The sequence below is a fragment of the Oryx dammah genome, unplaced genomic scaffold (assembly GCF_014754425.2).
Source record: "Oryx dammah isolate SB20612 unplaced genomic scaffold, SCBI_Odam_1.1 HiC_scaffold_5, whole genome shotgun sequence".
NCBI lineage: Eukaryota > Metazoa > Chordata > Mammalia > Artiodactyla > Bovidae > Oryx > Oryx dammah.
The window spans coordinates 52660058-52686148 of record NW_024070189.1 but is presented as its reverse complement, the minus strand read 5'-3'; the positions used below and the strand labels follow the sequence as shown (position 1 = coordinate 52686148).

Sequence of the window (26091 nt, the reverse complement as noted above, 5' to 3'; positions counted from 1 at the left end):
AATGTGATGAAATACACTGCCATTTGTGTGTAAAAAAAAGAGGGCTAAAGAATACATATGTATGCATTTGCTCGTATATACATGAAATACTTCTGGAAGGATTCACAAGACACTGGTTTCACTGACTGCTTATGGAAGAGAGAATGAGTGATTGGGAGTATTTTGTGTACCTTTTTTTTTTTTTTTTTTTTGGCTGCATAGCCTGCAGAATCTCAGTTCCCGAACCAGGAATGGAACAAGTGCCCTCGGCAGTGAAATCACAGAGTCCTAACCACTGGGCCACAGGGGAATCCCTTCTTTTTGTCTTTTAAATTTTGAGTCTTATGAATATTTAGAAATCTAGTCAAAAAATAAATTTACAAAATAAGAAATAAAAGTCCAATTCAAAAGGAGAATTGAGATGATATTCTACTCATCTTTTTCTTTTAAAAGATTTTTTATTAAGATACTAAAGATCAGCACTTAACCAAAGGGAATAAAACACCCTAGTAAATAAGTAAAATAAACCTAAGTAAAATAAACTCTAAGGATACTACATGTGCTCATGCACAGTCATATCCAACTCTGTGCGACCCCACGGACTGGGGCCCACCAGGCTCCTCTGTGCATGGGATTCTCCAGGCAAGAATACTAGAGTGGGTTGCCATCTCTTCCTCCAGGGAATCTTCCCGACCCAAGGATCCAGCCCAAGTCTCCTGGGTCTCCTGCATTGCAGGCAGATTCTTTACTGACTGAGCCATCGGGGATTTAGTTAAGATCAAGACTTCCTTTCCAGAAAAAAAAGCAGCTGCTACTGCACACCAGGAACATGGGTAATCATATTAAAAAAGTAGTATTGGGACTTTCCTGGTAGTCCAGTGTTAAGAATTCACCTGCCAATACAGGAGACACGGGTTCAATCCCTTATCAGGGAAGATCCTACATGCCATGGAGCAACTAAGCCCATGTGCCACATCTACTGAAGCCCATGTGTCTAGAGCCTATGCTCTGCAACAAGAGAAGCCACCGCAGTGAGCAGTCCGAGCACCACAACTAGAGAGTAGCCCCTGCTCACTACAACTTGAGAATGCCTACACACAGCAAAAACGACCCATTTTTCAAAAGGAGTAATATAATGTCTACTGCAGCTATATACTAAATCTCTTGAGGAGAACTGTATTTTTCAATCAGATAATTACTGAGCAGAAACATAAGATTCAAAAATGTTTTTTTAGGGAATTCCCTGACAATCCAGTGGTTAGGACTCCATGCTTCCTCCGCCAGGGGCCTGGGGCTTAATCCCTGGTCGGGGAACCAAGATCCCACATGCCACATACTATGGTCAAAAAAAAAATTTTCTAATAAATACATAAATAAAAATGCTGTTTTACTGACATGGTCACACAATGAATATACCGCAGCAATTAAAAAGCAAACAAAAAGAACAAACTACTACTACATATACAATATGGGTGAATCTCACAGGCATCACATTGAGCCAAAGAAGCTAGACATAAAAGAGTACAGACTATACAATTTCACTATGTAAAGTTCATGAAGAGTGATTCATCTTTGGTGACTTAAGTCACGGTAGTGGTTACCTCTGCAGAAGCAGGGATGTCAAATGGACAGGAGAGTGCCTTCTGGAGTGCTCCAACTGTACATCCCTTGATTTGAGTAGTGCATAACATTTGAAGACATACCAAAATACACACTTACGACTTACACACTTGACTGTACATATACCTCAACTAAAATGTTTTTTTAAACGTTCTTTTCTCAAATTTCATTTCTGACATTTTCTTCTAAATGTATGCCCTAAAATAAATTCCACTACCCAACTTACCTCTCCCATTAACTCTTTAACAACAGGTACCACTCCATTGTCCTTGGTAAAGCCCTGGTATGACATATTTCTTGCAGCTCTTTGGGTGCAGATGAATATATCACCATTCATTGTCTCAAATCCAATGTACTTCATATCGGGGCGAACCCAACAGTTTGTTTGTCCAAACATAGTCTCAGGTCTGAGAGTAGCAGCTACCAAGAAGATATTTTTCCCTTTCAAGCCACTAAGAAGAAAAAAACACACATTTACGCAAAATATGTTGTAGATTCTATCACGACTATCTGATGTTTCAAAAAGATGAAGCCACAATTCTTTGACAAACCTACCTTAATTTGGATGGGTATGGCTCAAGCACTTTCAACTTGATTAAAGTATATTCCTGAGGTCCAACACCCTAAACAAAATAAAAATTTGAAAGAGAAAAGAGTTGGATTAAACCTACTCATCTATGCAAGAGATCTGATTCAAATTTCTAAGATGGGTTCTTGCACTGCTAGAATAATTCTTCCTTCCAATGAAAAGACTGTCAGTGGTATGTTGACCACATGGAAGCCTAATGTGTAAGAAATAACTTGAGAGACCACCATCCTACCCCACACCAGACAGAACTGGTCAAGGAGGTCCAGACTACTGAGTAAGGTTTGCTAAGAGCTCTCTTGAGAGGGAAGAACAAGGGGAGAATGACTTGGATTAATCAGCCAAAACAGTGTTTGCCAAAATGGGAGTTAGAAGATACAATCAACATCAATCCTACAGAGCAGTCATTACAGACATATGATGGACAAGGGATCAAATGATGTATATTCAAAACCTAGCTTGGGCCCTCACTTGTGGCTTGCCACAAGGAGTCACAATCACTCTGAACCTTCATTTCTTCATAAAAAATAAAATTAATTAAAAATTTTAAAAATAAAAAACTGTGCTGTGCCTAACACAGCACTGTCCTGAGGAACACATAAGATAATGACACATAATGATAATGACAAAATGCTTTGAAAAACTATAATGTACTATTGAAACTTAAGATGTTGCTATCATTGACTATATTAAAGCTTAACATAGTAAACTAGCCTTCTGAAGGCTCTCAAATCTTTCAAAATTTTGATCAACTCTCACTTCTGTCAGATAAGTTACATCATAATTGAAGGCTGATTTTGAAAGGTAGTCACTAGCCTATGAATGTGTTCCAAGGTGGTAACAGAGAATGACACACTCATAGGGACTACAAAGTTCACTGTCGTTGATTTACTCTGCCAAGGATTTAGACAAATGATTCACCCTTGCTTCATTCAAGTATTACAGGGAACAATGTCACTAATGTGTCTTCCAGGAATGCAGAATGAACTGATGTCATGCATGACCAAAGTACTTTGAAAGTAAGCAGGCATGTGACCAAAGCAAGTATAAATGGAATCTGTGTACATGAGTGAACCACATATCTCATTACCTTTCCTCATGGTCTCTTTTTAGAACCGTGCACTCTCCAAGTGGTGATTCTCAAACATGAGCAGGCATATGAATCACACAGAGAACACATTAAAAGACAGATTCCTGGGCTCCACCCTCAGAGCTTCTGATTCAGCAATTTAGGGGTGAGGTTCAAGAATCTACTTCTCTAGGAATTCTCTGGCAGTGTAGTGGTTAGGACACCACACTTTCACTGCCAAGGGCCCAGGTTCAATCCTTGATCTGGGAATCCTGCAAGCCAAGCTGAGTGACCAAAAAAAAAAAAAAAAAATCCAAGAATGTGCTTTTCCAGCACAAGCTGATGCAGCTTAACCTACCACCAAAGTTCTAGAAAAGGTTCTAGAGAAGATACAGGTACCTATGATGACAATCTACCTCCCTCTTTAACAGCCACCAGAGTATCATGACTTATACCTCAATACTGGAATAAAGCTATTTTTAGGTTTCTGATTTATTTCTTAAACTCTGTGACCACATTAAGAATTATTACAATAAATATTCTATGTCACAAATAATTACCTCCCCAGTTTGTCTGTCATGATCCATACAAGGCTGTCCATCTTTTGGAGAATAAATGGTATACCTAAAATAAAAAATAAATGACAAACATTACACCGTACAAGTTTTATCCTAACGGATTTGTCAGTGTTATTCCTAACATCTCACAATATTTCTTCTAACTAAAACTTCTGAGTAAATGTCTACATCATTTTTATGCTTTTATGGGGAATTTTGTTGCCAACACAGTTACTCAATGAAAGCTTTTGGCCTTCATCAAAGGTAATACCACTGAAAAATATTCACTGATCTTGGTTTTGTGGTATGAAACAGAAGACTGTAGAATATAAATAAGCTTTTGAAATGCAAATACCTTTTAATGAGCCCATATGATCAAGGGAGAACTTTATAGAACAATTTATAGAGCAAAAGGATAAACTAAAACACAAATATAATTATTTTTCTTTTTTTTTTTTTTGGTTGGGGCAGAGACTTGTGTTACTATGATATTGAATGGTTTGCCTTGGAATATAATTATTTTTCTACTTGGCTACAATACTTAAGAGAATCTTTCCTGAGATGATAAAAATAGAATCTTTAGTGAGACCCCCTATTCTCCCAGGTTCTATTTGTCACAAACACTAAGCAGCTCAAAGAAATTAAGACACTGGCCAGACAAAAAGGAAACCAAAAGAAATAAGAGAACAAAAAGAGGAATTATAAAAAGAGAAAAGATAATGGAAAAAAGTAGGCTCTGGGGCACAGTGAATTACAATACAGGAATTATATGATTTTTGCTTTATTAAACTGAAGGACAACAAACTCACCGCTTCCCAAACTTAATTCTGCTTCTTTCTCTTAATGTTAGAAACTGCCACCTGACAAATGAATCATAGTAAGGATTAACATCAGTGGTGACGAAGGACCGGCGCCAATCTACCTACAGGAGGAGAAAGGAAATGGTAATTTTTTAGAAATTTATATAGTCTCTATAAAAAGGAATTCCCATGAATCAATTATTTACTTGCCTACTCCTAACTTTTCAATGTAGAATTATATCAAATGTCAAAAGCAAACCAAAAAACTTCAAGTTCCATCTATTAAATATATATCACAATTATCACATTAATTTATGCTTAATAGGTAAGCTTTTAAACATATATATTTACATATTAAACATATAGGAATTATAATAAATTAAGAAGGAACACTTAACATCTTTTTGCGTCTCTAAATATTCAAGCTACACTTGGGTTTCTTCAAATCTCTCTTTTTTTTTTTTTTGACATACAGTTAATTTACAATGTTGTGGGTTTCTTCACTTGAACAGTACTCCTTTTTACTAATTGCTAGTATATCTATATATATTCCAAAACAACAAACATTAAAATACTTCACTGCTTACCTCAAGGCCCATGTGATTCTAATCAGAAAATAACAGTACCAAGCCATTCGTGGAATATTGATGGAATATATTGTTCTAAATTAAGAGGTGGTCCAAATCTTGTATAGTCACACGAATGTACTGTGTTCTTCACATTGCCTTAAACTACAGAGGTGACCAGCATACATACCTTCAAACCCATTCTCTTCAGATCCTGGACAGCCAGTGGTGGGAAATATTCAAGCCAATGTTCTGCTTCAGAAAATTTGACTATCTCATCATCAGAAAGGCCCAGGGACTTCATAATGTCCCACTGGTATTTAGAAGATCCAGCTTTAGCAGCCGCTTTACTCTGAAAATAACCAGCAAAACCAAACTCCATTAAAGAACAACTAACAACCAGTTAACAAACTCCAGAACCATAATAATTTTAAATGAATGATCCTATTTGGTATTTTTTTAAACTCTAAAACAATATTACTGACATATAGGAATACTGCAGAATCTGGATGTACTGTTTTATATGCCAAACCATACAGTTTGATACCTGTATTCTGACACCAAAGGTAAGTAAATGTATGGAACCATAAAAAAATTATCATCACAAAGATAAGTTCTTAGCACCAAACCTTCTCTATTTCCTTTTTTCAAATACCACATGAATCTTTTTTAGTTATGAATAAACTACTAACAAGAGTTTCCTCCTTTTCCAATATTTATCAATATCAAAAAAGTAACCACATGCCAGGGACTGAAGGTGGGCAAAGGTGTTGGACCATAAAACTATAAAAAGGTAGGAGGAGGAATCTCGGGACTAAGGAAACTGATCTCTGTGTACCATGGTGGCAGAAACAAGACTCTGTGCATTTGTCAAACCAACGCAACGATATATCCCAAAGAGTGAATTTTACTTTATGTAAATTTAAAAAAAAAATTGACCAGGATGTTGGAGGAACTCAAGATAGAAAGCAGACAGTGACAAAGTTATCTAACTGTATTACAAATGCACGCTATAACCACACTAAAGGGGTAGGAAAGAAACAACTTTAGAAGTAACTGGAAAATAGCGTGTTGCTGCCGCTGCTAAGTTGCTTCAGTCGTGTCCGACTCCATCCATGGGATTTTCCAGGCGAGAATACTGGAGTAGGGAATAGCGTATTGACTAGATTCTAAAGACAAAATGAACTATACACAACCAATGTATTTTAGTTGGTAAAACTGTTCTGTAACTACTGGTAGACAACTGAACGAATAACAGATATGCTGTAAATAATGAGACCTAGGTTCCCTATTGTTGGAGAAAGGAGTCACAAATAAGCAAAGGGAGAATGCTAGAATGAGCCCTGTGGTGCTAAAATAGAGCCAGAGGCATCAGTATGCACTTAGAAAAAATAGAGACAGAAAGAGAATGACAAATGCTATATGATATCACTTATATGTGGATAATCTAAAATATGACACAAATGAACTTACCTTTGAAACAGAAATAGACTCAAAGATATACAGAATAGATCTGTGATTGCCAAAGACCAGGGGAGTAGGAGAGGGGTTGTTTAGGAGTTTGGGATCAGCAGATTTAAATTATTATATACAGATGAGTAAACAACAAGGTCCTACTATATAGCACAAGGAACTATATTCAATATGCTGTAAAAAAAAATGAAAATAACAGAAAAGGAAAAAATATTTTAAATAAAGAAAAAATATAGGAATTCCTGGTCAGTCCAGTAGTTAAGATTTGGCTCTTTCATTGCTGTGGGTGTGGGTTTGATCCTTGGTCAGGGAACTAAGATTCCTGGTTGGTATGGGCAAAAATAAATAAAGTGTTTACACTAAGAAAAAAAAAGAAAAAACCTCATTTAAAAAAATACAAAGAAGTAAATACAGACACATATATACGCAATGGCACCCCACTCCAGCACTCTTGCCTGGAAAATCCCATGGACAGAGGAGCCTGGTGGGCTACAGTCCATGGGGTCGCCAAGAGTCAGACACGACTGAGCAATTCACATTCACTTTTCACTTTCATACAATGGAGAAGGAAATGGCAACCCACTCCAGTGTTCTTGCCTGGAGAATCTCAGGGACGGTGGAACCTCATGGGCTGCCGTCTGTGGGGTCGCACAGAGTTGGACACGACTGAAGCGACTTAGTAGTAGACATACACATATTTCCTTGCTCTTTCTACAGAGAAGACCTAGAAACAATGAGCATACCTAACACTCAGAATTTAGTTTCTAAATACCATTTTTCAATAAAAGGAAAAAGGACTCCTTGGAAAAGTGGCTGACTCCAGGGCTAAAATAGGGAGAAGAGAAAATGAGCTTGCAGCATCTTGTGGCACCTGAAAGTACAGAAGTGCTCAAAAAAAAAAAAAAAAAGGAATAAAAGAAAAGATGAGGGCATGTCAAGTGGACAAAGGAGCCAACCTAAAGATTCCCTTAATGGCCAATGCTAGAACAATCTGAGCAATAACAATAATTCAGCAACAACAACAACAAAAACCAACACTATTAAGATTATAACTCAAAGAATAAATAAATATGCATGAATCCACACTGATACAAAAAAGAAATAAGTAAATGAAGAAGAAACAGAAGAACTCCACATAAGTGTAGAAGGATGAGGGAAACAGAAAATCAACATTAGAACAAAACAGCAATAACCAGTGCAGGCAAGATCCACTGATGAATGCTAAAATTAGTGAGGAAATATTTATTTTTTTAAAAAACAAGATGTTATTCCCATAGTCTCAAAGTATCTCTCCCAAACCATACATGAATCACAAAGGGAAAAATGAAATCTTCACAGTAGGAAACCTGACAGATACCACCTAAACCAAATCATCAAGGTTAACATCACCAGTAATAAGACAAATCAATATCTTATACTCCTTGATTGGATTCACTGAAGACACATCACCTCTCAATCTACTCATGAGAAAGCATTAGACAAGCCTAAAACAAGAGATACTTTATAAGTTATCTGACCAGTCCTTTTCAGAAGTGCTAAGATCAGGAAGACAAGACAGAAGAGACATGACAAGCAAATACAAGATGGGATTTTGGATAGGATCTTAGAACAAAAAAGAATGTTACGGAAAAACTGGTGAAACCAAATGAAGTTGGTAGTTTCTCAAACAGTATTGTTCAAATGTTGGTTTCTTAGATTTGAGGACTGTACTATGGTTATATAAGATGTAAAGGAACCCTATGCAATCTTGCAATTCTGTAAGTCTAAAATTATTTCAAAATAAAGTAAAAAAGGGGAAAAAGGCAATCAAAAGGTAAGAAAGATATTTTTGCTTCATTACTTTTTAAAAATTAATGAGTACATTTTATGTGTCAGATACTACTATATTGTTACCCTGGGAATGTACATATAAATTTGACAAATATAAATAAAACTTCAACCAAAATAAGTATCATCAAGTCACCAAACCTTTTTTCCTTTAGCTTTATCCTTCATTATTATATCTTCTGTTTTAACACTGATTTCTTCCTCTTCCTCTTCCTCATCTGGAAAATCAGGGGGGCAACCATAAAGTTCTACTTCTCTTTTCAATTTATCAGCACATGCCTACAAAAAACACAACATTGGAGGCAGTAAAGTTAAAAATTCCAAGGTAGAAACACTTTGAGTCTTTTTGTTGTTTCTATGGCCAACTAATACTGACTCTGAACTTTTTAGCAATACATCTATAGATGTGTAGACCATTACAGAAAACTCATATGATACAAATCATGTACCTAAAAATTCACTAATTTACCTCATTTACTTGGCAATGACTTATTCAATACCCAGGCCACTCAATGCAGTATACTTTATGTTAGGTGTCAGAAGTACAAGAATAAAGATATATTATTATCATATTGAAAACAACTTTAAAAACTACATTTCTCAATTTAAAGATTACTGTCACATATACTATATTAGTTGTCATCACAAGGCTACTAGGTAGGTAGGACGAGAGATAATATGCTAGAAAACAGACACTGAAAGATGAAGTGATTTATCCAAGGTTATACAGCTAGTGAGCTACAGAATTATAACATGAACCTACATTCTCAACTTCAGCTCCTCTCAAGTGTACCCTATAATGAGTCCACTGTCACAAACAAAGATGACACCACGTATACAGTGTTAATGGAGAAAGCGATGGCACCCCACTCCAGTACTCTTGCCTGGAAAATCCCATGGACGGAGCCTGGTAGGCTGCAGTCCACGGGGTCAATAAGAGTTGGACCTGACTGAGTGACTTTACTTTCACGCATTGGAGAAGGAAATGGCAACCCACTCCAGTGTTCTTGCCTGGAGAATCCCAGGGATGGGGGAGCCTGGTGGGCTGCCATCTATGGGGTCACACAGAGTCAGACACAACTGAAGCGACTTAGCAGCAGCAGCAGCAGCATACAGTATTAAAGTTTAAAAAAAAAATACAAATATAGAATTGTGAATCTTCAAAAAGGGAAGGGATGCTTCTAAAAAGAAGAATTTCAGTTAATAAATGGGAAAAAACGAGACAACTAGAAAGTCATCATTTTACAACCACAAATTCAACTACTGAAAGACAAGGATCATGAAAGGATGCTAAAACCACTGAGTTATTGGGTAACCAGATATTCAAAGGGTCTTAAGGTATCATTCCATAAATTACTTTTTAATGAGAAAAGAGAAAAGTTAATTTTAGAATGAAGAAACATGGACATTATTATATCACTAAAATGATTCAAGTTGACTTATACAGCTTTTGATGTCAGACAGTGGGAAGAATAAAAAGTAAAAACCTGCCAGAAAAGACATTTTGGGACAGCTAGGGAGATTTGACTATAGATTAGATAATGATAATATTACATCAATGATTAATTTCTTGGAGAGGATAATGGGATAGTGACAATGTAGAAGAATGGCTTTGTTCTCAACAGATAAAAGCTGGAGTGTTAAGGGGTGACATGCCATGATGTCTGCCAACTTACTTTCAATGAGTTCATAGACGAAGAAAGAAAAAAGCATGCATGTATTGTATGTTGAAAGACAGAACTAGAGCAACTGTGCAAATGTTAATATTTGGTAACTATAAGTGAAGGGTATCTGGCTGTTCACTGTACTGTCCTTTTACCTTCCCTATAGGTAGGACATTTTTCAAAATAAAAGACTGGCGCATAAAAAGAAGTAAGTTAAATTTCCCAACTCCCAAGGATTTAGGGAATCCTTTCAAATGTGGTTTTCTTGCCCATTTTATATTAAAAATTATTTTTAATATAAATTTATGACAAATTTAAGACACTTTCAAAAATGACTGAAATAGAACTGTTCATTATTTTAGGCCAACAGCCTATATATGCCATGAATGCACAAAACAGTGTCCACTGTACTTGTTAGTAGTCATTATCTAATTCTAAAACAGAAATGTGAATATATAAGGTAACCAAAAGATACCAAAATTAGTTAGAAATCACTTGGACCTTAATGTTTGCCCTTTAAGCACTTCTTCAAATGTTTTCTAAAAATTAATTTTACTATAATAAATTCAATTCATTTCAAAAAAATACTTTAACATAGTACAGAAGTATGTATTTGAAAACCCTATTTCAAATTCTTGAATTGGATATTACTATTTGCTCTAGGCTAAAAAGAGTACACAACAATCCCCAAGCAATCTTACCTTAATGGGCATTCCAGTACAGTGTAAACCAAAAGGAAACAGGCAAGTCTTCCCTTTCAGTCTCTGGTACCCTACTGCAAACTACAGAGAGAAAATCAATTTTAAACTACAAATTTAAATGCTGGATGAATACAAAATTCTGACTTTTCACAATTAGTTTTGTTTTCCTCTTCCCATCTTCCTTTAGAGCACCAGTTAGATGTTATAGTCATTCCAGAGTTACACTTTTTTCCTATGTCTTCACCAACCTAAGAATTACTTTTGAACATATACACATACCTAGAACCCTGTGCACACACACATACAGCATGTGAAAATAGAAAAATTATTTAAATATAAAAACCATGCTTAAAATTAAGGAACTCTAAATTCCCTTAACAAGAAATAAATTCTATAGATGTCATTTTCTTCAAAAGAGTATTCATTAAAGACCCTCCATTCCATTATATTAAACAAAAAAGAAGCTTTACCTCACATTTAGATAAAGAAAATGTGTGTCCCAAGTGAAGGCGCCCATTCATATATGGATATGGGAAGGTTACAAAGTACTTGTCCTTGCTGCAAAACAATCATGTAAGAAAGAAAGTACAAAAAAGAAAATGTTAAATTCCTTTAACAATTAAGGGTGGGGTCAAGGGAACACTTTACTGTAAGTAACTTGCTTAAATTTTAGTTATTTAAAACATACCGAAAATTAAATTTACAAATCCAGAAATTAAAAGGTCTCTAAAATTGAAATATATTTTTGATTTAGAAAAAAATAAGATATTTATAGGTGGCTATTAAAGAAATAAATATCCTTGCAGCAAATACTGAAGGCTTTAACTTAAGCTAAAACACTGAGTAAAAAAGATATACAAAAAAAAATTAATAGAAAACCTTAATGTTTTACTGATTAAATGAGATCTGCTTTCACTAAATATACATAAAGCAATTTGAAGTCCCTCAAGTAAAATAAAACATCCTCAAAATACATACGTGGCAAAAAAAAAAAAAAAATACATACGTGGCAAATTCACTTAAAAAAGCACCTTTTAAAAGCTGCTTAATTATGTTTTATTCCTTTTTTTAATGAATCAAGTATATCAAACAGACATATGTAAGTTATAAAACATAATGAACACCTGTAAGCACCCTATCGAACTTAGAAATTCACTGAAGCTACCCTGTGTGCTCCTCCCCACCCTCCTGCCAGAAATCACCATTATCTTGAAATTTACTTTTGACAGTCCTTTGTTAATAAGTTGCACATATGTCTATGCCCTTAAACATCATTTAGTTTCACTCACTTGTGAGCTTTATTTTAAATATGGTCTACTTCACAGATTCCTCAACTCTCTTTTTTCACTCAATGTTATATTTCTAAATTTCTTCAGTTCATTTTCTTTCACTGAGCAAAAGAGCTTTCAAATTCATGTTAGAGTATTTTAAATTACTTTAGAGTTGACCAAAATTATAGAACCAAATAGAAGCTTCAAATTCTAGTTTAAATTATAACACCAGAGAAACTCTATGCTCCCAATGCAGAGGACTCAGGTTCCATTTCCAGTCAGGGAACCAGATCCCACAAGCCTCAATTAAGAGATCATATGCAGCAACAAAGATCGAAGATCCCGAGTGCTGCAACTAAGACCCAACACAGCCAAATAAATATATAAATATTTAATTGGAAAAAATAAAATATAACATCAGAAACTTTGTCTTAGAGCAAATCCTTCTCCTCTCTTAGAAAAAGAATTCCACTGGAGTGCAGCTTAACAGCAAAGATAGACTTTGGAATTAGGAAGTCCTGATAAGAAGTCCAAGCCCTGTCAATTCCTAGCTATGCAACCTTAAGCCGGTTACTTAACCTCTCTGTCTTAGTATACTCATCAATAAAACAAGAATTAAAATATTGGTAAACTTAAAGCATTATTAAGATTAAACAAGAACACACAGTTTAAAAAAAGTATATTTCCTACTGCCTTGGCATTTGAACAACACGTGTTCAATAATAACTACTATTATTGCTATTGTCCATGAATATCCTCAATTCTAAGAAGCACATTTTGCTACATTCCAACATATCTGAAATTGCAACTCAACTTATAATTGATGCACATATTTACCATGGTACTGTACAGCAGCAGTTACTTTTTGTTTTTTCCCCCAATACCATTTAATTATGTTATGATCAAGTCTTAAAATCAAGACAATATACATTTATAAAATAAGATTACAGAAACCCTTCAAAATTTATATTCTGTGCCTTTGGAGATAATTATCACTATAATACAATTCTCTGTAACAGAACGACATCCTTTTATCAGTCAGCAAAGACAAAACTTAAAAACACTCTCCTTTGTCTAACTATGAGAAATAATAGTTTTTTAAAAAACTTTTACATAGGAAAAAATCCTTTAAGAATTCCACAGGAAAGAGGATGCTAATTTGAAAGAGAGAAAATGGAAGTCACCTCCTTTAGCCTGTTTCAGCCATTATAAATACAATCTGCTTTATTCCTGCCACACAGCAGTTTCTGAGCCAATGGTTCTGGAAGTATAACATGAAGAACCTCACAAATGATTGCTCACCTGGTCTGTTTCTCTAAATTAGATGCGTTGACCTCAAACACCTTCTTGGCATCCCATTTTTGTTGGACTTCTTTTTCAATCTTCTTCAAAAAGTCCACTTTGGCTGTTCCTTTTCTTTCCTATTAGACACAACAGATACAGAATAATCCACTCTATATTTCAGTAGACTTGTTTAAAAAAAAGCTAAAAACGATCTGGGTTCACACAGAAGTGAGCCATTTACTGATAATCTTTCCATGGTTATCTTGAAATTTAAATGAGGTAAGATTAAAAATTAGGGTTATCATGACCTGATAGGGTTATCCACTTCAAATTCAAAGGGATGATTAAAGACTTACTTAAATACATAAAAAAGCTTTGAAATTCTTTTTAATTAGATACTACAATAAATAAAACACTGATTTCAAATATTCCTATTTAGTTAAAATAGGTGAATACTTAAAAAAAGCATAGGATAGAACAGTGCCTGCTTGCCCAGCTACAATTATTGCCACCAAAGGAGGACGGTGAGGCCCAACGGATACAGGCTGCAGGAGGATTAGTCATCTACATGTTTTTTTTTTTCCCCAAGAAAGTTGATGAAGAACTTCTCCCCAAAATGGTTAGCAGGCTATTAATATGAAATTTAAACGAAACAAAAATTATACAACAATATTATTAATTAAAAGAAAATATGCTAGGCAAGTACTAACTAAAAACTGGTTCATTAATTAATACTAATTAACTGAATGAGAAATGCTGGGCTGGAAGAAGCACAAGCTGGAATCAAGATTGCCGGGAGAAATATCAATCACCTCAGATATGCAGCTGACACCACCCTTATGGCAGAAAGTGAAGAGGAGCTAAAAAGCCTCTTAATGAAAGTGAAAGAGGAGAGTGAAAAAGTTGGCTTAAAGCTCAACATTCAGACAACTAAGATCGTGGCATCTGGTCCCATCACTTCACGGGAAATAGATGGAGAAACAGTGGAAACAGTGTCACATTTTATTTTTGGGGGCTCCAAAATCACTGCAGATGGTGACTGTAGCCATGAAATTAAAAGACTTAATAACTCCTTGGAAGGAAAGTTATTACCAACCTAGATAGCATATTAAAAAGCAGAGACATTACTTTGCCAACAAAGGTTCGTCTAGTCAAGGCTATGGTTTTTCCAGTGGTCATGTATGGATTTGAGAGTTGGACTGTGAAGAAAGCTGAGTGCCGAAGAATTGATGCTTTTGAACTGTGGTGCTGGAGAAGACTCTTGAGAGTCCCTTGGACTGCAAGGAGATCCAACCAGTCCATCCTAAAGGAGATCAGTCGTGGGTGTTCTTTGGAAGGAATGATGCTAAAGCTGAAACTCCAGTACTTTGGCCACCTCATGCGAAGAGCTGACTCATTGGAAAAGACTCTGATGCTGGGAGGGATTGGGGGCAGGAGGAGAAGGGGACGACCGAGGATGAGATGGCTGGATGGCATCACCGACGCGATGGACGTGAGTTTGAGTGAACTCTGGGAGTTGGCGATGGACAGGGAGGCCTGGCGTGCTGCGATTCATGGGGTCGCAAAGAGTCGGACATGACTGAGCAACTGAACTGAACTGAACTGAACTGAACTAACTGAAAGCTGATATAACTATATTGATATTAGGAAATATAGCCTTTAAACCAAAAATGATTACTAGACAGAGTATAAAAAGTGTGGCATATTAAGAAATACATTTGGTCTTTGTCCTGTGTTCTTGGCCAGAGCTAAAACCCTCAGAATTTCCTGAGTGATGGGAGTATCTTTTGCTATTCCTAACGAGCCACTTTTGAACAACCTGAGTTTGTGCTAATGGGGTGATTGAGACCCTAAGATAGCCTTAGGATGGAGCTGATCATCAAAAAGATCAAGTAGTTAGAGGGTTAGAAATTCAGGCTACTGATCTCTAAGAAGGGGAAGCAGAAGGGGGTGCTAAAGATTAAGATCTATAAAACCTCTTCAGTGGGGAGACTCGATGATCTTCCTGGATGGTGAACGTGTAGAAGTATTGGGAGAGTGGCCGCCTGAAGAGGACATAGAAGCTATTTGAATTATCTGTCCCCACCCACACCTTGCCCTCCACTCCTCTTCAGTTTGGTTATTTCTGAGTCATATCTGTTATAATAAATCAGTAAATATTAAAAAAAAGAAAAGAAACAAAATGGCAAGCATGCCTTCAGCATATTGGATCTATCTGGCAACATTCCCATCATTCCTTACGCCACCCTTGGATGAAAATAAACAGAAAAAATACACATGATCACTCCAACTCTGAAAAAGAAGGGCTATAACTTTCCTCTCAGTCTGTGACTCTGTGAAAAAGAATCAGCTGCTAAAAGCAGGTGTGCTGAAGAACACAGCACTCATGCAACTGCCAAGTGTGAAAGCTGGATACCATACACAAATCTAATTCCATTTTGAAAACTTAATATTAGTGTCTAGAATTTTATTTTCTTATACAAAATTACCTGAACCAAAATTAGATTTTCATCCCCTTCTTATATGCTAACGTTTCCAGATGCTGCATCATTTTTAAATGAGAAAATACCTGGGCTCTACATCTACTTCTACAACCTACTAGGCAGGTAACCTTGCCAAGTCATGTCATGTCTCCCTCTGTACTTCCACCCAACAACTCAAAACATACTTTCTACTCGAATCACAGATATGCTGCTATATTTAGAAAGCTATTTTTTAAAATGGTTACATAAATTTGAAGTAATGATGCAAACAGTACTTCTGAGCAATTAAAAAAAAAAGTACTACTATTTCTTCAACAACTATATTAAATATACTTTCTGTATTGTATGATGAAAATAAGAGTATTAAAATTAGGTAAGATTCAGTATAAATCTACCATAAATTTGTCAATTCTGTTTTACTATTTTCAACTTTATATATATTTTTTTCTTTTTCTCATTTGGCTGTGCTTCACTGCCTGTAGGATCTTAGTTCCCTGACCAGGAATGAAACTCCAGCCCTCAGCACTGAAAGCATAGAGTCCTAACCACTGGACCATCAGGGAATTCCCTCAGTTTTCTACATTTTAAATCGAAGGATGATTTATTATTCCTTTTAATTTTTTTAAGTAAGTTTAAGACAGGAGAGAACAAGCAACAGAAAAGTTGAAATGTCAAATTACTAGGAGGAGGTACAGTAATGGATTAAAAGGACCTTGCCACAAAGGCAAAAAGGAAATAAACAATTCCATGCTTGAAACAAAATGGACGTTAAGTTTCTCTAATAAACAAAGGAAAATAAAAATAAGCAATTTTTTAATTTCTATAAATCCTGACCAGATCATAACTGCCATGTGTGGAAATTATATCAAAATACAAATACGATCAATGCAATTCCCTTTCAGACGTTCTCTACTGCTCTCTGGAGAAAGTCCACGCTCTCAACCCCGGCACTTAAGGCCCTTCTTATCTCATCCTTGCCAGGTCCCTTCTTCTTCCCTCTCACCATCACTCCAGGCCTATCAAGCCACCTGCACTTTTCCAAGTGTGTCACACTTCCTCCGTCCCCTCTGGGCCTTTGTTCAAGCTATTCTCTCCACCCTCATTCCTCACCAATCTTTTTTGCCTAACTAGCTCATCCTTCAGTTCTCAGCTAATCACCTACTTTGATTCCCCAAGAGTGGATCAAGTACTATTCTTATTATGTCCCTACCTATCAGCATTACCTCTATGATAGCACTCATCACACAGCATCAGTATCTATCTTTCTCACGACTCTAAGTTAATTCACAGTGGGGACTATGTCTCATTTCTCATTATATCCTCAACATCTAAGCTTATATTTTGTTTGTTCAATCACCTGTCAGGTCTGACTCTTTACAACCCCATGGACTACAGCACACCAGGCCTCCCTGTCCCTTACCATCTCCCGAAGCTTGCCCAAGTTCATGCCTATCCAGCCATCTCACCCTCTGACGCCTTCTCCTTCTGCCCTCAATCTCTCCCTGCATCAGGGACTTTTCCAATGAGTCAGTTGTTTGTATCAGATGACCAAAATGCTGGAGTTTCAGCTTCAGCATCAGTGCTTCCAATGAATATTCACGGCTGATTTCCTTTAGAATTGACTGGTTTGATCTCCCTGCTGTCCAAGGGGCTCTCAGGAGTCTTCTCCAGCACCATGGTTTGAAGGCATCAATTCTTTGGTGCTCCACCTTCTTCACAGTCCAGGTCTCACAACTGTGGGGCTTCCCATGTGGCTCAGATGGTAAAGAATCTGCCTGCAGTGCAGGACTCTGGGGTTCAATCCCTAGGTTGGAAAAATCCCCTGGAGAAGGGAATGGCAATCCACTCTAGTATTTTTGCCTGGAGAATTCCATGGACAGAAGAGTCTGGTGGGCTACAGTCCATGGGGTTGCAAAGAGTCGGACACGACTGAGTGACTAACCCTACACTTCACTTCTACAACTGTACATGACCACTGGGAAAACCACAGCCTTGACTGTATGGACCTTTGTCAGCAGAGTATGTCCCTGCTTTTCAACACACCATCTAGGTTTGTTACAGCTTTCCTGCCAAGAAGCAAACCTCTTCTGACTTCATAGCTACAGTCACCATCCGCAGTGACTTCAGAGCCCAAAAAGAGGAAATCTGTCACTACTTCCAACTTTTCCCCCTCTATTTGCCATGAAGTAATGAGCTTATAGCAGGCTCACAAGTACCTGTCAGAAATTTAAAGATTTAAAAAGAGACAGAAAAGTGAGGAACTTCTCTGGTGGTCCAGTGGTTAAGATGCTGCACTCCCAATGTAGGCAGCCAGGGCTTGATCCCTGGTCAGGGAACTAGACCCCGCACACCAAAACAAACATCCGGCACAACCAAATAAATAAAATACAATAAAATAAAAGGAGAAGTGAGCAACACATTGCCAGCTTTTGCACACTGTGGCCATAGAAAATAACAAACTAAGAACTGGGTTGCATATTTGAATCAAGATGCTAAACAATCTGAAGTCTTTCCTAAGAATTTCCATAAAATTAAGTGTGTATGTATAACATAGTTGGAAATTTCTTTTTCCAAGAAAGAATAAGGCCCTCCATGGATTCACTCTTTTCTGAAGGACTTCTAAAAGACTTCATCTAGACCTCAGCTCCTTTGCCCCCTCTTACTCCAAAATCCTCTTTTTAACAAGTAACCTTTAAGTCTCTCTATTCCTATACATGCTGACCAATTTTCAATTCCAACATACAAGGACTACCATTTGAAAAAAAGCTATGGCAGAGACGGCAGTTTGCCTATGCAATATCCATTCCTTCCCATTCTTCTTCAGCAACAGAAGCCTAGTCTTATTTAGGGTAGTGCATCAGAGGCAGTTAAGCATATGGTTCCAGGAGAATTCAGAGAGCAACTATGCTTCTGGGTTCTGCCAAAGCAATTTTGAGCAAAAGAAAGTAAATCTCTTCTGCCCAGCCCTTAAAACAGCCTGTATAACTCCTAACAGCCATTTAACCTATAGATGGAACAGGCACACTGCATAGGGCCCATAATACTTCTAGGGGCTCATCAAAATATTTTAGTATCTTTTAAAATCAGGAGAAAAAATAATTTTTTGGAGAGAAGAAAACTCTTTAATATGTAATATTCATATGTGTCTTTATACCAACACAACTGTCAAATATAATTTCTTTTTTTTTTTTTTTTACAAAGGAAGCGGCTCACAAAGGAAAAGTATCTAAGACCTCATGAAGCCTAGTTGTACTTCCTATGCTAGGGTCATGGGTCATATGAAATCCCAGTGTATCATTACTAAATTTCTCTCTCCTTAAATCAACTTGAGTTGGCTTCCACTGCATGCAACCGAGTAATTCCTGACATTTACCCAAATGGGTTGTCAACTTCTGGCAGACAGCATCTTTTAGAACTTTTATGCTTACCTCAGCACCACATACAATGCTAACAGACACAGAAGTCATATGACAAATATTTTTTGCCTAAAAATGACCATGTCACCCACTTTAAAGAAGGACATGAAAGCAACAGTCTTCATAAATTGCTTAGTACTGTTTCTTTTCACGTACTGAGGATGATAAATGCAGGAAAGCACTTCTTTGAGGTCTCTGCTTTTCGGAAAACCTTGTTTCTCAAAACCACCAAGGTCAATTGTAATGAAATCTGATATTGGCTCCATCACCAACTTGCTGTATTACTTTGAGCAAGTCACTTGATCAAGCTGAGTCTTAGTTTCTTCACTGGTTACTCAACTAAATAACCGGGGGTTTTTCAGTTTTGTTTGGGGTTTTTTTGGCCATGCTGCGTAGCCTGTTGGATTTTAGTTCCCTAACCAGGGATCAAACTCTTGGCCCCTGCACTGAAAGCACAGAGTCCTAACCATTGGACCATCAGGGAATTTCCAACAATTGGCTATTTAATGAGAGCAAAATTCCTAAACTTCAGCTCTACTGACATTTGGGGCCAAATAATTCTCTTTTCAGAGACTGGCATGTGCACTGCCAAATATTTAGGAATACCCCTAGCTTCTACCCACTAGCTGCCAGTAGCATACCTCCAACTGTCCTGATCTAGAGTCTCCAGGCCAACTGTTCTCTGTGGGACAAAATCACCTCCAGTAAAGAACCACTGAACTAGCTAATAAACTTTGTCATACATGTATAGCATTGTGCAATTATTAAAACTTTTATGCACATTGGAAGGACTGATGCTGAAGCTGAAACTCCAATACTTTGGCCACCTGATGTGAAGAGCTGACTCAATGGAAAAGACCCTGATGCAGGGAGGGATCGGGGGCAGGAGGAGAAGGGGACAACAGAGGATGAGATGGCTGGATGGCATCACCGACTCAATGGACATGAATTTGGGTAAACTCCGGGAGTTGGTGATGGACTGAGAGGCCTGGTGTGCTGCGATTCATGGGGTCGCAAAGAGTCGGACACAACTGAGCGACTGAACTGAACTGAACTGAACCCTAACTTCTTTGATTTTAACAACAACCCTAAGAGATGGGCAACAATCACCCTAAGAAATGGGCAGACCAGGGATTACTATTTCAAAGATGACGAATCTGAAGCTCAGAGATCATCATGCCAGCAAATGGTCAGACTGGACAAAAACTCTCATCTTCTCACTTTTATTTCTGCTTTCTCTTAGTACTCTGGCCATATCCTAGCGCCATTGGCTATAGAACCTAGACAAGATCCTTAACCTCTTTAAGCCTCCATTTCTCTGTGTATCTATAAAATGAGGTTAATAGGTAATAATTATATCTACCTTCTACTATTATTATGAGGATTAAAAGATATAACACACATGAAGGACTTAGTATAGTACCAGTGTGCGTGCACACTAAGTAGCTTCAGTTGTGTCAGACTCTGTGCGACCCTATGGACTATAGCCTGCCAGGCTCCTCTGTCCATGGGATTATCCAGGCAACAATACTGGAGTGGGTTGCCGTGCCCTCCTCCAGAGGATCTTTGGAACCCAGGGATCGAACCCACATCTCTCTACATCTACCTGCATTGGCAGATGGGTTCTTCACCACTAGTGCAAATTGGGAAGCCCAGCATAGTACCAGAGTGAAGAGAGTGAAGTTGCTCAGTCGTGTCCAACTCTTTGCGACCTCATGGACTGTAGCGTACCATGCTCCTCTGTCCATGGGAGTTGCCAGGCAAGAGTACTGGAGTGGGTTGCTATTTCCTTCTCCAGAGGATCTTCCTGACCCAGGGATCGAACCCTGGTCTCCCACATTGTAGGCAGACGCTTTACCATCTGAGCCACCAGGGAAGTCCTAGCATATTACCAGACCCATGGGAAATGCTCAATAATGCTAACCATTATCACACAGAGACAAATGGACATCAGGTACTTCTTGCTGCATGTCAAAATGGGATTGTGGTTATGTCTTAAGAGAATTTTTCATTATATTTTTTAAAACTTACTAAAATATGTATGGATGAAATCATATAGTGCCTTAAATTTGCTTAAAATGAATCTTAAGTCGGGGAAGTGGAGGTTCTGGAGAAGATACAACAGAAACAAGACTGGCCCTAAACTGTCAATTACTGAAGTTGGGTGATGGGTACATGGAAATACATAATACTATTATTATCTCTACTTTGTTCACTACTTAAATTTTCCAAATGAAAAGTTTAAAAATAATTTTAAAGCTGACTATTATATTTATTACATCACATCCCCTGGTCCCCTCTAAAAGTCTTCTGATATGTAACTAAAAGGGATTAAAACTGTCAAAAGTTCTATAAAATAAATATTTCTATGATATGAAGAAAATTATATTGCTTACTCTTCACATTCAATTATAAAGTAAAAACTAATTTTACAATCACGCTGCTGCTACTGCTACTGCTAAGTCGCTTCAGTCGTGTCCAACTCTATGTGACCCCATAGACGGCAGCACACCAGGCTACCCTGTCCCTGGGATTCTGCAGGCAAGAACATCCATGCTATTCCATGTTTATTATCTTATACACTTTACTATTATAAGGGTTCTATCAGAGTTAGAAAACTTTCATTATAGGAGTGAGCTTGAAAAAGAAATTTCCCCATTAGTTTACAATTGTGATAGTACAATGATTAAGAGAATGAGCTCCAAAACAGGACCAAATGAATTAAAATTCTACTTCTTAGTAGATCTGATCTCACTTCCTCTATTCTATACGGGAACATCACTGCTCTCTTCTATACCCATTTTCCCTTTCTATAGGACAATTTCCATAAGCATACAACCACAATATAATTTCTCCTGTCCTTAAAAAAAAGAAAACCTCTTTTAACCTTCATCTATTACCCCATTTTTTGGTCTCTATAAAGTTCTTCAAAAGAGGTCTATACTCATCATCTCCACTCCCTTTCTTTCCATTCTCTTCAAAAAAACCTTTTTATTTTTTATTGGAATACAGCCAATTAACAATGTTGTAACTGTTTCAGGTGTACAGCAAAGGGACTCATACATATACCTGTATCCATTCTCCCCCAAATTCCACTCCCAACCAGGCTGCCAGGTAACAGTGAGCAGAGTTTCCCAATGCTGTAAAGTAGGACCTTGCTGGTTATTCATTTTAAATACAGCAGTGTGAACATGGATCCCAAACTCCCTTCCGCCTGACAACGCTAAGTTCCCATTCACTCAGTCAGGACCTACAAGGCTTTACATGAACTACATCCAATCATCGGTCAACCTCCACCACCACCACCACCAGCAGCACACAAACACCATCAGCAGCATCACCATCTCCCCTGGAAGCCCCTCCTTTGAAACATACAATCCTCCTTGTTTTTCACTCACACGGTTGACTCTGTTCGGAAATCTTTTCCTTCATATAACTGCATGGCTTGCTCCCCTACCTCGCTTTTGCCACATTGTCACCTTGGCAAACGGAGAAGACGATGGCACCCCACTCCAGTACTCTTGTCTGAAAAATCTCATGGACGGAGGAGCCTGGTAGGCTGCAGTCCATGGGGTCGCGAAGAGTCGGACACGACTGAAGCGACTTAGCAGCAGCAGCAGCAGCATCTGGGCAAAGACATTCTTGATCCTCCTTCCTGACCTATTCTTGTTTACAGCACTTACCCGCACCTCACATATTTTACCGCATACTTTAAAATGTAGCGCGCACACACGTAAACACCATGAATACAGAAAAGTTTGTCTATTTTACAAAGAGGCGCTCAACAACTTGTGTTGGAAGGAGGAATCAATGTTACATACTCTTTCTACAAATCAGCTTTTAGAAACTTTGGTGAAATAACACACGTGACATGAAGTAATATGTAAAGTTAAAGATACCAGGGCCTGGCTCATCAGCTAGCACGAAAAGGCAAGTCCTCACAACAGCCAAGCCTTAAACGTGAGCGGCAAGGCCCCCCCTTTTCTTTAGAAAATGATTCTTCCCTTCAGGACAACGGCTACCACATGGAGCCCCCACTCTGGAGAATGCAGCCAGACGGGTTCCAAGCCCCAGCCAAGCGAACTTTCTTCCCGCCAAAACTCACCGCCATGGCGCCGCCCAGCAGACTGTGAAAACCCACGACAGTGACCTCGGTGATCTCCCCCAAAGGAGTGGTTACTATCTTTCCCCTCCCTCTCGGGACTGCCAGGCCTAACACGACACTAAAGCACACACTGCACGCCTGCTGAGGTAATCTCTAACTACCTCACTAACTACCTCCGGGGGTATATCGCAGCCTTCTGGGAATTGTAGTTCTCAGACCTCTAAAACCCACGTCCTGCAGGCATATACTGACTACATTTCCCAGAGAACAATAGGTTACCGGAAGTCTAATCGATAAGCCACTCAAAGGGACGCCGGTAGTGACGTCATGAACATGTTGACCTACAAAGCCCTAACTACAAAGCCCTAACTACAAAGCCCATGATGCAGTTCAGGGTCGCTGACTGTAGCGAGGGCGCTATGACTGACGTGGGGTTCCCTGGCCTTCAACCTTTTCCACATACATAGCTGGGTTGGGTGTCTTGTCAGGATGCCAGGAAGCAAAGTGTATTCGTCTTCAGTAACTGAAGTGCTAATTATGACTTGCCATTGTGCACAGATATTTATGACTGTCGGTGGCATTCAAAAGTCCAGAATTTAAACATTTTGAAGCCATTTTTTAACAACCTCCAATGTATTAAAGGCGGAGAAGGCAATGGCACTCCACTCCAGTACTCTTGCCTGGAAAATCCCATGGACGGAGGAGCCTGTGGGCCGCAGTCCATAGGGTCGCTAAGAGTCGGACACAGCTGAGCGACTTCACTTTCACTTTTCACTTTCATGCATTGGAGAAGGAAATGGCAACCCACTCCAGTGTTCTTGCCTGGAGAATCCCAGGGACTAGGGAGCCTCGTAGGCTGCCATCTCTGGGGTCGCACAGAGTCGGACACGACTGAAGCGACTTGGCCGCAGCAGCAATGTATTAAAGGAGAGGCTGGAAACCTCCTGGTCCCAGTCCCTGGTTGAGATTGTTTCCTCTGTGTGACCAACCAACATGGAGCTGTCTAGGTACTAGTCACTAGACACACGTGGCCATTTAGTTCTTCAATTGCACTAGCCACTTTTCATGTGCTGGAAAGTCATGTGGCCAGTTGTTATCCTATCTGGACAGTTGCAGATACAGAAAATTTCCATCATCAAAGAAAGATCTATTGAAAAAAACGGATCCAAGGCTTTTACTTTCTGGTTGTCAGATTAGTTACTCTCACATGCTTTCCTTTGTCAATTCAGTAAACAGTCATTAAGCATCTATTGTACAAAGCACTTGGGAGGGGTAGAGGTGTGCCCAGGCCAGAAATGTGTCTTCCTAAAAGAATAACAGGAAAAAAAATTAATAAAAATTTTAACAAAAATAAAATTTAAATTATATATGTATAATGTACATTATATTTACACTGTTCAACAACTAGTTTTGAAATATAAATTTAATGATGGCATAACGCAATGCCTGGAGCATGGTATGGGCTCAATGAAAATTCAGTGGCTGAAGAAGTTAAGAAGGAACCTTAAGTTATAGAGAACCTACCAGTGGTTCCCTTGCTTCTGTACTCTTACATACAAAAATACTCCCCGTTATCCTCCACCTTCAGCTACTAACCATTTAGCCATCACTTCCTGACAGCCCAAGTCTGGGTTAAATGTCCCTTTCTTGATGTTCCCCAAAGCAGCTCCTTCTTGCCCTCCCTTGTGAAAGTTATCTAACCAAATTTGAATTGTTTGTTGACCTATCACTAGACACAAGCTCCATGACAGCAGAAGCTGCCTAACATAGTGTCTGGCACATAGCGTCTAGCACTTAGCCGATGTCTTACAAACATTTATTGAACGAATGAAAGACAGGGTCCTCATCCTCCACAGCTCTTATGACTATGGTTAGGATTTCCTGTTCCAGTTCTGCCCTAACCAGTACTATTTGTCATCTTTGATTCATTGGCTTCCAGTCCACATTGTTCATACAACAAATATTTATTAAACGTCTCCTATGACAGAGGATGAGATGGCTGGATAACATCACTGACTCGAAGGACATGAGTCTGAGTGAACTCCGGGAGTTGGTGATGGACAGGGAGGCCTGGCATGCTGCGAGGGTCGCAAAGAGTCAGACACGACTGAGCGACTGAACTGTGAAAGTAAATTGTGAAAATTATGAAAAACCTACCTCCATGCATCCAACTGCATCCTTGTTAACTTTCTTATTTAAGTGATATTTTTTTCAAGAGTCATTGGTTTTCATTCACTCAACAAAAATTTAATTTGCTTATACTATAACCAGTGCATGTCCTCGATGCTGGAGATACAACACTTGAACAAGACAGGCGCTGTCACCTCTTTCTAGTGGAAGAGGCAAACACTGAAGCAATGGGAGGCCATGGAAGTAAGTGTTTTAAGTGAGGAAGGGGCATGGTCCTATTTGTGTTTCATAAAGACCTTTCTGAAGAAGGGTTGAAAGGAATAAAAAGTGGAAGCAGAAGGCTGTTGCAATTGTCCAGGTGAGAGATGATGGTAGTTCAGACTATAGTGGTGACAATCAAGGTGAAGAAAAGTAAACAGAGTCCAGAAATATCTAAAAAATGAAAATTAACACAACTTGATAATATGGCTTTTTGATGGGGAAGTGTTCATTCTTTGAGTTTCCCAGGTGGCACGAGGGTAAAGAATTTGCCTGCCAATGGAGGAGACGCAAGAGATGCT

At 38.3% G+C, this 26091-nt stretch overlaps 1 protein-coding gene across 1 annotated transcript in view; it reads right to left on the bottom strand.

Annotated features, from left to right (window-relative positions):
* LARS1 (leucyl-tRNA synthetase 1) overlaps positions 1–23570 on the bottom strand; it is a 63564-nt gene extending 39994 nt beyond the window's left edge. The window contains exons 1-10 of the mRNA XM_040239798.1: positions 23402–23570; positions 13416–13534; positions 11313–11400; positions 10843–10923; positions 8619–8756; positions 5368–5529; positions 4621–4733; positions 3815–3878; positions 2155–2222; positions 1826–2051 (exon numbers count right to left, since the gene is read on the bottom strand). Coding sequence (XP_040095732.1) covers positions 1826–2051; positions 2155–2222; positions 3815–3878; positions 4621–4733; positions 5368–5529; positions 8619–8756; positions 10843–10923; positions 11313–11400; positions 13416–13534; positions 23402–23407 — 1065 coding nt within the window. The 5' untranslated portion in view covers positions 23408–23570. The remainder of the gene's footprint in view (positions 1–1825; positions 2052–2154; positions 2223–3814; positions 3879–4620; positions 4734–5367; positions 5530–8618; positions 8757–10842; positions 10924–11312; positions 11401–13415; positions 13535–23401) is intronic.
* Positions 23571–26091: the final 2521 nt, after the last annotated feature.